Below are 14,515 nucleotides of genomic sequence, written 5' to 3'. Positions count from 1 at the left end.
CCTCTGTGATTGCAAATTTGTTTGGTGATAGACGACGTGAACGGCTGTGCACGGGGGGGGGGGGGCAGTGGTGGAGATGTAGTGTGTTACTCCGTGGCGGGCTGTAGGTTGGGAGAATGATGGAGTGGTAAGATTGGGGTGACTTACAAGAAGATTCAAGAATTTGTTCTTGGTCTGTGAGATGGTTGCTATGCGGGGGTGAGGGAGGGGTGGAATGTGGAGATGTTACAAGAGGCACGGAAGCATATGTATTGTTGTCAAGGAGTCATCTTCCCCACAAATCAACCAGAAGCAAGCGTGTTCGAAGAAAGTCTACACTGATTATGGGCTGATAAACATCAGTGAGGGTGAATTCCTATGTGTATTTTTGTGAGCCGATGTTGAGAGAAAAGGTGCAGCAACCATATGCCTCGATTATAGAACTGTTGGTGGCTGTTAAAGGTTGGCTCTGCTTTCCATGATGGAGGTCCCTTGCTGACGCCAAGATCATGCTGACTTCTGCTCCTGTGTCGATTAGGAACCTGCATCCAGAGCTCCGATCACAGACATAGAGGAGCATTTGATCAAGTCTGCTAGCCATCAGGGCATTCAATGGTGGCTGGCCCTGGAGTTTCCCTGGGTCACTGGTGAAGGGATCCCGAAGCTACATGATTGTTTGTACTTTGTCACCTTTTCCCCAAACTTTGCGTGGTAGAAGCACAGGTCATCTTGCTTAACCCTACCCTTCGTTGACCATGACACCACTGGATAAAACAATGTTTGTCAGCTGTCTTCGCTAATTGCTACAGGTCCTTGATTTCGGTCTGAGTTATGAGGGCCTGGACCTGAGGTGGCAGCTTGCGGAGGAATATTTCCCTAAACAGAAACAAAGGTGACTCACCGGGGGGTGGGGACTAATGCCAACATCCTGTCCATCAGCTCCGAAGGCTTAGAATCGCCTAAATCCCCCTCCTCTTGACTGCCGCTCCTCTTTCACTGTGCCGGAATGTATCCACTATTTTTCAATATGGTGTATTTTTGTGTTGGTGGGGGTTGGGTTAAAATGTCCAGCACCTTCGTTGTCGTATCTTCATCTAGTGCCACCACAACATGCGAGTACTTCGTTTGGTTGGCCGTTACCTTGCTTACATCGAATTGGGCTTCTTCCTGCACAAACCACAGTTCAACCTTCTTAGGCCAGAACTGTAATAGCCTCAGTGTTGTTTTGTTGCTAGCTATGCTTGTTTCGGTAGTGGGAGCTGTTGTTCTATCGTTGGGGTCACCAGTTAGAGCTTTGTTAAGCTATACGCAAACAAACTAGTGGAGACGAGAATACATTTATCAAAGGTTTATCACTTTATGTACATCAGGGCTTAAGTCACCAATTATTTCTGCTTAATTCATTCAGATTCGTTTAACACTCACTGTTGACATTCTTTTGTTTTTCTTCTCCTACTGGAAGTCCCTTTTGCTGCGGACCAACTTCCTAGCTAGCCCACAGTGAAGTTCCTGTCTACAGTTTGTCTCTCACAAATCTTGCCCTACAAGATTAACAGAGTGAAACAGACAATGACCACTATAATTAATAAAGTAGAACGATATTTTCAATATTCTTTATCTCTTAATAATATACTCCACTCAAATATATTCATACAGTGATAAACAAATGATTTCTTCAAATACTAGTTAAATACAAATTCTGATGTTTGATCTATAGAGTAACGTGAAGCTGAAAGTTTGGTCTAACTGGTAGTAACTACCTTTAATCCTTTAGCATTTAAAACCACCATATCCAGCCAAAACAATCTCCCTGTTTTATCTTCAAAATGGCCAGATTTAGCCTCTTACCCCTACCCTATAATGTCATTCAAAAAAGAAACAATCACATCATTGAAATCTCAAAGCTACAATGTGAAAAAATAAGCATTACATTTGATAGAAAAATCTGAATACTAAAGGGTAAATGAAAAGTAATATATTTATACTTAGTTCATTTATGCAAAACTATCATTCTGAAGTAGATAACCATACTTGAACCTAATACAGTTCTACATTTAAGAGATGAGAAATTATGTACATTATTTAAATTTAATGGATATTTGTCCTCATCTTTGTTGTTAACACAACATTTTGGCTGATATACCCTCCAGCCTTTATCAGGTGTCTTTGGGAAATTTTCAAACCTGGGTTCTCATTCCTAAGGTATTTTTAGATGCTATTATTATTATGATCATGTATGGAAAAATGGAGACCACCTTCCCCTGTGGGATGAAGTTAAAATAATAGAGAACACCACTGGAAAATATGAAAACTGAAAGAAACAGCACATATGCTAGGACACAACAACCTCCTAAGCAGACCGAGTACAGATATGAGCAGCATATGGGAACCGGTATTAAGGAAGGATAGGAAAATATTAAATTTATAAACCCTAAAATTCACTCCATAATTGCCCATGGGCATATGATGTAGTGGTTAAGAGCACGCGCCATTAACCCCAAGATTCCGAGTTCGATTCTCAGCAGTGACCTGAATTATAATAATAATAATAATAATAATGATAATAATAATAATAACAACAACAACAACAACAACATCAAAAATACCTTAGGAATGAGAACCCAGTTTCGAAATTTCCCCAAGACACCGATGAAGGCTAGAGGGTATATCAGCTGAAATGTTGTGTTAACAATAAACAAGATGAGGACAAATATCCGTCAAATGTAAATAACATACTTGAAGCTGTTGAAAGAGCGTACCTTGGGATGATCATTGACAGGGATCTAGAGTTTAACAAACTCACTGCAGCAATCAAGAATCCATCCGGATACCATTCTTAGAATGACAATTTCTAATGTAGGAATAGAGCCAAAGATGTTGGCAGAGGGGAGAGTTGATTATATTGAACCTAGGGTTACACTGCACTCTATTTTATTGACTCAGGAGTTAGTTTCAGATGAAACAACAAAGGTTATGGCATCTTTTTTATTAGATCCTCTAAAGGTAGTAAAATTGCTGAGGTCAAATGTTTTCTATTATAGAATGGTATTGACCAATATTTTGTGGGTGTATAACTTATGATAACATCTATCAGAAATAAACATAATCAACATTTCAACATTGAAAAGTCCTCAAATGAAAATCAAAGGTGGTTGAAAAGTAATTCAAACTAGGAACCTTTATTTACTATAAAGTATTTTGTCTGTTATTTTACTGATTCTCCTAAACTAGTATACCCATGTTGTCAAAAATGCGAACAGTTTTATTAATGAAAGGAAAACAGCACATCAAAACAATGAGAGAAACTATTGATAACTGCCAGCAATCAAGTAAATACATGTACATACACATAACTGAAGCACTTGAACAATCAGATACAGTGGTAACGTCTTGGTTGAAAATATTATCAACGATGTAAAATATATGAAACATCTGCTTTTCCAGGTGTGCATGGATCGGACAGATTTTGTATAACTGTTTCTAAGTAAGGTAATATTTCACAATGCCCAATCATGATTATGTGGAAGACTGGAAACAATGAACATCTCTTGCATGACAGTGACACTAGCTTACAATTGCTGCCCAATGTCAAGGTAAGAAGACAGTAGAACACATACACACACACAGAGTTGACCATTGGTGTAATCATTACATTCTGGTGATCTCATGAGCTAACTTTTTTAATTTCCATCAATTTATGAATATACAATTGTATTGCTTAATACCAAGCATACGCATTAATGCAAACATATAAGCATAACTTCCACACTGAAATTAATACTCCATGAAAAGGCTGTGACAAGGCTGTAATCTTAAGGATGTCATGTTGTTAAATGAATATATATTCACCTTTCATACCTCAAGCAAAATCTCAGAGCCTGTATATCCTTACAAGAAAGATAACAAACGACATCAGCATTCAGGGCTCAAGGATACCAACAATTCAAGAAAAAAGGTATCTGTTGCCTTGGAAAAAGTTATGATCATACTCTTAAGGATATTAGCAATGCTGGAGTCACCAAAACCATACTAGGCACCTGGCTGAGGGCAGTTGATAAAAGTCAGTTACTTGGAAGGTTCAAAGTGTGATGCTTCCAATATGGTATCACACCCATACTGCAGCAGCCATTTATGCTTTAGGACTTCTCTATAACTTGGGTTGAGACAATGGAAAGGTTGTGAAGGAAGTTCATGCAAAGATGGCTGGATGTTCCCACAAATTCCAACTTAGTCAATCTGTACAACAAGGCTGCACCTACCAATTTCATCAGTGGTGGGGGAAATCAAAGCTACAAACGCAAAAAACAATCACCACATTGTTTCTGTCTGGGGATGAGAAAGTCAAACACATAAACCAGACCATAAAGTGTGGCAGAAAATGGAAAACTCAGGAAACTGTGAAGGAAGTAGAAACATACTGGAAACACCAAGAGATTGTTGGAGTGGTGTGTCAATGATGGCGACAACTTGGCAATTATAGCACCAAGAGGTGGAAAATACCAGAGGTAGGAGAGAACTCATAACGCAAAGGATTTGTGATTCAACTGAGGAAGATTGCCAGCTGAAGAAAGTAAGGTTTGCCCATCAGGGTCAATGGATACAGTGGGGCCAGGCACTTCAAACATCCACTGTCCTGGAAGGAACTCTGGAGCACTGATCTGAGAAGATTGTCCGCCCTTCCTTCTTTGTACTGTCACTGACCTCTTAACAACCTGAAACAACCTTAGAATATGAGTGCAGAGTGCAGAGCAACTCTTCACCCTGAACCACATTTTGACTGGATTCCCTAGGGCACTGGGAGAAGGCCAATACAAGTGGAGACATGACAAGGTTCTTGCAGAAATTGTCAAATGGAGTGATCTGCAAAGGGTGACAGCTCATAAACACTAGTCATCATATCAAAGGGTATCAAATTTCTAAATGAAGGTGACAAGCTCCCAAAGAAAAAGCAATAGTAGGGGACCCATTTTCTATTTTGCAGTCAGCCTCAGGCTGGTTGATGCAAGGGGTAAACTTGAATTCCCAGAAGAAATATTGGTTACATCACTCCAAGCAGACATGTTCCTACTCTCAAAGAATACAAAAACAATCATTATGGTTGAACTCACAGCACCCAGGGAGGACCGACTCAATATTTCTCACCAGGTAAGTAAATCAAAATCTCAGGAATTAGTCAAGAAGGCTCTGATCAAGGGCTGCCATGTGGCCTCATTCACCACTGAAGTTGGCTGCCGTGATTTTCCACTGGTCCAGGCCAATGAACTATTTCCTTCAGAAAAGAAGAGAGGTCTGGAAGCCAGACAACTGAAGAAAGTCATCAAGAAAATAGACACAGCAGATGAAACTATAACTGAAGATGGCTATAGTCGATAAGAGATTGCAAGTAGAACCCTTCCACAGATGAAGTCTAGCTCAGTTCTCACTGACCCACTTAGGTGAAGTACAAACTAAGAGTCAAAACCTGCTTGTGATGTTGAGATATCTGATGATATGGAAAGGTTTCTAGCATTGCAAAGGATTTAGAACAGCTTGCAAAACCTTTGAGTAGCTCCTGCAGTTTCTGCATGAGCAAAGTATCTCTGATATTTATTTCACCTACATATGTATATAAATATATATAGATATGTATGCATACATACATATATACACACACACATGCATACATATACGCATAAAAACATACCACCATTACATGCATGCAAACATATACGTATACATATATATGGTGAGCTTCTTTCAGTTTCTATCTACCAAATCTACCCACAACACTTTGGTTGGCCCTGGGCTATAGTAGAAGACACTTACTCAAGATCATGTGGAAAGGTGGTAAATCATGAGATTATATATCATGGTAAAACAGTAATATCAACAGAATTTTTTATTGTTGCAGCTGGATGACAAGGAGAGATGGATTTTATTAGAGTAAAGCTGAGTTCTCTAAGTTTGTCAACTGAAGTGTTAAAGAAATAGTTTAAGCATATGATAAGTAGAAATGGAGCAAGCATATTACCTTGCAACATGCATGCATTCATGTCAAAGGAATCAGTGTCTTTGTCAGGTGCTCATACTTTGGATTCCCCCATAGAATAAATTTAGTGATTCACAATGATTTACAAATGAAATTTAAAGTTGTTCACAAAGACCCAGTCTCCAGTATTCTCTAAGTTACTCTGTATACGGTAACATTATTTGGAGACCACACCTCGCGATTCAGATTTTCACAGCATCAAACGAACAGCTGTACAAGGTCAACGCAAAATCTTGGAATTCCTTAACTTATCAACAAGAGATAATTTACATGCATTATTTAAAAGGAGATGTAACAAGCTGATACAACAGCATGGTTTCAAAGAGAATCCATATACACTGGTATTGATCAAGTGCAGTAGTAGAGTGAAAGGCAGCCATCCAACTGAAGAATATAATTAATAATTATTTGAATAATTATGACTACTTATTATTTGAAGAATATCATTTATAATATACTTAATTCAAGGTATTTACAGAATCATTAGATTCTTCGACAAAATGCATTGTGGTGGTTGTTCAGGCTGGTTTACATTCTGAGTTCACCAACAACACTGAGGCTAAGTTGTGATGGTCCTTGCCTTTCCCTTTGACAACAGTGATTGCTTGAAGAAGGAAGACATGCAGCACATACAACTGTTGGTCTTCCACAGAAACTTTGCCTCAGCAAGTACCCTGGAGAGGTTCTAGATGCAGATACAGAGCCAACCTTAGGAATAAATTTAAAATGCCCATTAGATTTGGAGGAAAAAGCAAAAGGGAATGGCAGTGAACGTCTGCTTGATTAAAACAAAAATTGCATTTCTTGCTAATGAAATAAAGAGAAGAGAAATATAAAAAAAGAAAACAGAAGTTAATAAAATGCATTAGATCAATACAGTCCATTTGTTTTCAGAATCCAATAGTAACATTCAAATGGAATATCTTAATTTCCTTTTACCAAATCACTGTTTGACCTAAATTTTAAACGGCAATAGTTTTAAGGTAGATTTTATGTCTGTTAAATTTAGCAAAAGAAACCAATATAAAAAATTCAATATTAAGTTGATACACAAAAAAACTAAATTTTAAATAATTTTTTTTAACTAAAAATATATTTAAGAAGCATGAATAGTTTGTTTGTTTTAATCTTCATATTTCATTGAAGTGTTTCTTAGTAAAGTATCCATAGAAAAGAAAGGAGAACCAGAACAATGTTGATGAGAGGCAATATACATATTTATCTAATATTTCAGTTGAATGAACCAAATCATGAAATAAGAGACAAGTTCAATATACAATACAAAACTGCTGTGACACGTGAAGATTTGAACAATGTTGCTAATAAATCAGGGCTAACTTTTGAAGATTTATACAATTAGTTGTGAAAATTTACAAATTGTTGCTAATAAATCAATGATAATGATACAGTTGACTAAATCCTACACATTAACTTAATCACAAAAACTCATTATGGTTGTTAATTTAAGATCCTAAGTGGTTAATTTGCTGCTGATGTTTTTATAAAAAAACTTTAAATATGTCTAAGGCAAATATTTTGAATGATTTAAACAGTGTTGGTTGCTTTAGCCATTTGTTTCTTCCATACTAGTGGCTAGTTGATAATTTTGGTCCTTTACATATTAAAGACAATTGTTTTGTAGCTGGACACCTTTCAAACATGAAGTATGAACCAATGAGAGATCCTCTACAGGTCAGCTGAATTGTTCAAAATAGTAGACAATTCTTTCTCTCTCCAGAGAAAAGGGACATTTTGGATATATAATCTTAAATAATCTTAAATAATCTTAAATATAATCTTAAATACACTGAATCAAAAGAAAAGATGGCCATGTCTGGATCCGAGCTGATCTGAGATAAAACAATGACAAGAACTATTTGATGCAGCAGTTGTTGTCTGTCCAGCAGATTTAAAGAAGGAGGGACGGAATGTAATAACCATTTTTTCTATTCTTTAGTAAATGTAGTCACATAGTTGGAGTAAATGTTTCTACAGTTTGATCCCTGCCCTGCAACTGACAACTACCAAACACTGAAATACAAGAAGTGACTGTTACCAATAGAGAAAGATATTTGATCCAAAAACACAACAGTTTTCTTGTATCTTTGTCCAGGAGTACAACAGAATGACTAAGGTTTGACCTCATGTCATCAGTCCCTTCTCTTTATTTTAAAGACCCTGAGTTAGATTTCCAGCTTTTGGTTTAATTGAGAAATTGATAAATTAATTTTGAACTTAATTATCAATGAATCAACATTGAATTCACAAGTCTACAAGAGAACATTTAAAGTCACATGAGTTTCCAAATATGGTAGCCAAATCTTTCTCAAATTAGACTGTCTTAAAAATAATGAACAAACATGTAGTCCTAATATTTTATTGTAGTACAGAACATATCTATACATTTTAGCCAACACACTATGTAACAGGCAGATGTAAACACATTGTTATTGTAATAACTGTCTGCTAGGGAGATAATCATTTCTTCATGTCTGGTGGGATTAGAAATTTGAATTTGAAATTAAAGAATAAGAAAAGAGATGCATTATATCTTTTTCTTTTCCTTGATTTTTGTTTATTTATTATGGAGTGCTTAAATTTTCTAGCCAGCAGTAATAATGTACAGTACTATTTCATTTTTCTTAGAAATTGTTAGTATGACATAACCTGAGATATATTGAATAATTTATGAAGCAAGACGTTTCTCTTAGATGGAAAATATTTACAGTCTGGAAGAAATTCATGGAATGTGCTTTTCTTTTCTTTCCTTTTCTGTTATTTTTCATCATAGAGAGTTAGTAGCTGAACAATCAAAGAGTTTTGTCTACATACAATATAACTTTTCCAGGGAGTTATACCTTATGTTAAAATACATCTATGTTTAGATAAACGTTCCTCATCATAGACATAATGTATATACTTAGATATCAGTAACAAAAGAATTCAGAAGAAAATTACTGAATATATAGATTATTTCCCTTATTAGCTTGTAGAAGCTTCCTTCAAATAGATAATTAGGATATCTATAGTTAATATTGAAAACTGGCAAATGCCAAAGAACAGAAATCTATTTCAGAAACAATTTGACTTTCTGGTCTACTCCTATTGATATTTGAATAAAAAAATCATTTTAATTCTGATATTTAAGTTAGAAAATAAAAAAGAAAGCTTACCGGTGTCAAGGATTCTTATTTCTGAACCTTTACCAATAGAGGTATCAAAGTTTGCCATGAGAGGTGCAATGTACTGTGTTGCTGTTAGCCATTTGTGTAAAAATGGACTCATGTAAAGAAAACCTATAAAAGTAAATATATGAATACAGTGTTAAATTTAGTGGATGAAGTGAAAAGAGAGAAGAGAAAGAGGAAGAAATGGAGGGAGATGAAAAAAAGATACAGAAACTGAATGAAGAGTCATAGGCAAATGAATACACACACACTCACATATATACAGGAAAACATTATGTATATGGTGTGTGTGAAAGCAAATTAAATACTGATATAAATTAGTTTTATCTGCCCATTACTCTTAAAAAACTATCATAAATTAGTTTCAACCAGCCACTAAACACTAGGAAAAAACGTCTACAAACCATTTTCACTCAACCACTATCTTCAGTATAAGAAAAAAAATTGTTACAAACCAGTTTCAACCAGCCATTCTAACCACTTTGAATGTATTTATTTCTATAAACTAGTTTCAGTCGACCAAGATGACCCTTTAAGCAACTTCAGAAAGATGTAAAGACTTGAAAACAATTTCAAAGGAGTTAATTAACTCCTTTGAATAGTTTTGTATAAATCTCAGATGAAATGATGACTTGACAAGAAGGACATTTAATAACAAGACCAACACAAACAGAACATAGTTTAATAATAATATATATATATATATATATATATATATATATGTAAAAGAAGACGATTAAATAAACTCATATAAACCACTTATCACCAGCTGAATTATTGCGTTAAGTGCAGTACACTGCATAGAGTGAGTAAACATTTTAGCCTTATTAATCATCAAAACCATAGTCTGGAATAATTCCACTCAACATTGGGTATCACATTTTCTACATCTAACATAGTGAATCAATTTAAACAAACAATTAAGAAGTCCTCTCTCTTTTACTTTCTGCACACACACACACACACACATATACATGTGTATGTGAGTGTGTGTGCACATATGTATCATCAATGTTATTGATTTTATCTAGTTTCAGAGTTTCCATGTCAAGATTCGTTTGTCAAGGTACTTTAAGAAATCAAATATAGTTGGCAAGTAATTCTGAACATACACATTAAAAGTCAAACGATATTGAGTGTAAGAAAGAGTGATTGCCAAAGCCATTATTAATGTTTATCTTAATTAATCTTATTTTTAATATTAACCCAAAGTTTGAGCATATATATGCAAAAATAAAATAAAAATCAATCCAAGAGAAAATAGACAATAAACCCAGAAAATATTTTTAAAAAATTAATAAAAATATCTAATTTAATTTTTAAATCAGATCATATCCCCATGAGGTGCTAAGTCTGTTTAATATTTAAAATCAGTTTTATAGAGTATTTCAAGTGACTTCTTGCTTTCTACTGGCTCCTGTGGAATTCTCTAGTGGAGGATTGGTCAAGTAATAACTGGACAGAAGGAGAACTTGTTGAATTGGATAGAAAGTAATAACAGAATTCATAAAATTATTAGTACCATGCATGATGAATTAATAAAACCATGATTTATAAGGTAAATAGAATTGTATTTTCCCAATTAAAATATAAAAATGGGAGTACCATTATCATAATCACCATCATCACCATCACTATCTTCACCACTACAACCAGCTTTAACATCATCCCCACCACTACCATCATCATCATCATTCCATCGTTTTAAGTCAACTTTGTCCATTTTGGGTTGGAATCATTTGTAGCATAATTTCCATGGCTGGCTTCACTCTGACCACCAACCACTTTTTAGTCTGGACTACTGCATGTGCATGTGTGTGTGAGTATATATGAGATGTTGTTGAATGAGAAAAACTGGCCAAAAGACAGGTTACTAAAAGCAGACCCAGCTGTTGCATGACTTTTGTATTTAAAACAACCATATCTGGTCCAAATATTCTACCTGTTTTATGTTCACACTGGCTGGATCTGACACATCACACCTACCCTACAATGTCTTTCTAAGAATAAAAAATCACATCATCAAAATCTCAAAGCTACAAAATAATACATAATTTATTCAAAATAATGTAAATAAATGAGCACTACATTTGACAGAATAATATGAATACAAAAGGGTTAAAGATATCAAACCAAGGAAAGCAACAGGGACATCAAAGATATTTGATAAGATACAGAACCTGTGCCCAAGGGAAATGTGCTTCAGTCTTTCAAATAATGCTGGGAGCAATTATCCCTAATTACTGGCAAAGCAGTATCATCATGAATTGATGAAAGAGGAACAAAGAAGTTTTCGAATGAAGCAAGCAGAAAGGCATACAATTGATGGCCCCAATCAGACAAATGGTAGGCAGTTATAGCTGAGTTAATCAGGAAGATAACTTCAATGAAACCATGAATATCCCCCTCTTTGGGTAACAAAAGATTTTAGTCAAGAACAACACAATATATAAAGCAGTCACTGATTTTGAAAAGCCTTTAACAGGGTACCAAGTTTTGTAGTCTGCTGGTAGCCTTGCAAAGACAGTTCAACCAATGAGCATGATTGTATCGGAAAAGTGATTCATCAACAAATCCAGCGAGGAATTTAATATTCCTCAGTCCACTTCTATTTATAAGAGTTCATGACTAGCTGTCCATAACAAATCAAACATGTTGATGATCTCAGCAAAGCATGAGGAAGTGGAGTTTCTAACATTGAAGCAAACTTCAAAATTGTGAGTCTTAAAGATTAATTTAGTAAAGATAAACTTTTAAATATTTTTTAAAAGATAGTTTTGAAATATGTTGTTTGCAAGAACACAGCTTTGTCACACAACATGAAAATTAACATACTGATAGCAGACTTAAGATAATGAACAATGTGTCCCCACTATGCAAACCCTATGAAATGAAGGTGCAGAACTTCATGCAACGTAAGCAATTCTCTGGATATGCTCAGAAAGATAGGGCTTGAGTATACAGGGGTGCTAGAAAGAAGTTAGATAACATTATATGCAATGACACCAGTGGTACCTGCCCTAGATATAGAAACAAAGACTGGAATAGGATACAAGGAACTTGTGACAAAGCAAACAGGGCGAAAACATGGTATAAAACCAACAAATATCAAGGAGTGATGTTTGTAGAGACCACAGCCCATAGAAAATTAGCCTGTAGATTTAGGAAAGCTCTGAAGGAGACAAAACTCAACATTAAGATTGTTGAAAAGCTAGGAAACTCTGTCATATGAAGTTATTACAAAGAAATATTGAACACATTTATCCTGGCATAAACTGTCAAAAATCATAACAAGAGATTATTATTATTTTTCAGGAATATATGTAGAACTATATTCCTAAGAAATATGAACTTTAGAGTCTATAACTAAATCCAAATGATGTAATTCCTTTTTTAGTCAAAATGTTATATTGCTGTCAAGGTGGCTCAGAAAGTGTGTCAGAGAGACCAAATTAGAATATATAAAAAAAAATAACACCTAATATTTATACTGTGGTCATCCACTGTCAGGGTGACACAAACATGCTAATATATTCCTTGATTTAAGGCAGTGAACTAGCAGAATCGTTAATATGCCAGGCAAAATGCTTAGCAGCATTCTGTCTGCCTTTATGTTCTAAGTTCAAATTTCACCAAGGTTGACTTTGCCTTTCATCTTTTTATGGTCAATAAAGTACTAGCTGAAAACTGGAGTTGATGTAGTTTGCTTACCCTCCTCCTCCAAACTTGCTGGACTTGTGCCAAAATTTGAAATCTATATGAAATCGTAATTGAACCATACTCGATGACTGGTCACCGTGCCAGTGGAGCACTAATAGCACTGTCGAGTGTGTTCATTGCCAGAGCAGCTGTCTGGCATCCATGCTAGTGGCCCAGAAATAGCACCATTAGTGCGTAATCATTACCAGCGTTGCCTTCTAGCACTTGTGCTGGTGGCACGTTAGAAAATCATTCGAGCGAGGTCGTTGCCAGTGCTGCTGGACTGGCTCCCATGCAGGTGGCACATAAAAAACACCTTTTTGAGCGTGGTCGTTGCCAGTACCGCATGACTAGCCCTCGTGCTAGTGGCACGTAAAAGCACCCACTACACTCTCGGATTGGTTGGCGTTAGGAAGAGCATCCAGCTGTAGAAACTCAGCCAGATCAGATTGGAGCCTGGTGCAGCCTTCTGGCTTGCCAGTCCTCAGTCAAATCGTCCAACAAATGCTAGCATGGAAGGCGGACGTTAAACGATGAGGATATATTCCTTGATTACAATATTTCAGCATTTGATAGGTATATCATCATCATCATCATCATCACTTAACATTTGTTTTCTATGCTGGTAAGGCTTGATAGGAACTGGTAAGGCCAGGGGCTGCACCAGGTTCCATAGTATAATTTAACATAATTAAGTACATTAAAATAAGAGTACAAAATTGACATCAGATTCCTTGTCTATATATCTGAGCAGAGTTTAGGATTACTGTTAAGGTCATCTCTACATATCATGTGATTTAAGTGCACTGCTAACACAGTACTACATGGTATTGACTTATAAAAATGTTTAATATACTTTGTAGCATATAATGGTTGCATAACGAAATACCTTGTGCCTACAAGTCATTAATATTTAGGATTACTTTTACGAGTCAGTGATCAGAAGTATATACTTATGTGGTTCATAATAGTACTTATCTGAGAAACAATTATAGTGCTATCATGAACATTATATAATTATTGAATCTTCTGTCAGTTATGTAACAATGAGTAGCAAGTGTAAAGTAATTATATGAGGTGATAGTATTATAATATAGAGGTATAAAATTAGACAGCCATATAGTAATTTGTAAACAAAATGATATAATATAAAATGATATTGTAATGTAAATGGTAATATGAGATGATATGATAGGGTGAAATATTAAGGTCAAGTAAATTAATAATGGTAAATGATAAAGCAGATAATACGATAATGTAGAAAGATATAAAAAAAATAAAATATAGATATATTTTATTTTATAAAATATTTGGATTTGATAGAGAGAAACTGAAAGAAGCCTACCATATATATATATATCATCATCATCATCATCGTTTAACGTCCGCTTTCCATGCTAGCATGGGTTGGACGATTTGACTGAGGACTGGTGAAACCGGATGGCAACACCAGGCTCCAGTCTAATTTGGCAGAGTTTCTACAGCTGGATGCCCTTCCTAACGCCAACCACTCAGAGAGTGTAGTGGGTGCTTTTACGTGTCACCCGCACGAAAACGGCCACGCTCGAAATGGTGTCTTTTATGTGCCACCCGCACAAGCCAGTCCAGGGGCACTGGCAAC

General features: G+C 35.6%; 1 protein-coding gene across 1 annotated transcript in view; it reads right to left on the bottom strand.

Annotated features, from left to right (window-relative positions):
• The window catches only part of LOC106882819 (plexin domain-containing protein 1), an 85,366-nt gene that overhangs the window by 26,594 nt on the left and 44,257 nt on the right, over window positions 1-14,515 (bottom strand). Inside the window, exon 5 of the mRNA XM_052970200.1 lies at window positions 9,181-9,303. Coding sequence (XP_052826160.1) covers window positions 9,181-9,303 — 123 coding nt within the window. The remainder of the gene's footprint in view (window positions 1-9,180; window positions 9,304-14,515) is intronic.

This window comes from Octopus bimaculoides, chromosome 8, assembly GCF_001194135.2.
Source record: "Octopus bimaculoides isolate UCB-OBI-ISO-001 chromosome 8, ASM119413v2, whole genome shotgun sequence".
Classification (NCBI taxonomy): domain Eukaryota; kingdom Metazoa; phylum Mollusca; class Cephalopoda; order Octopoda; family Octopodidae; genus Octopus; species Octopus bimaculoides.
The sequence above is the reverse complement of the archived record's forward strand: the minus strand, read 5'-3'. Positions and strand labels throughout refer to the sequence as shown.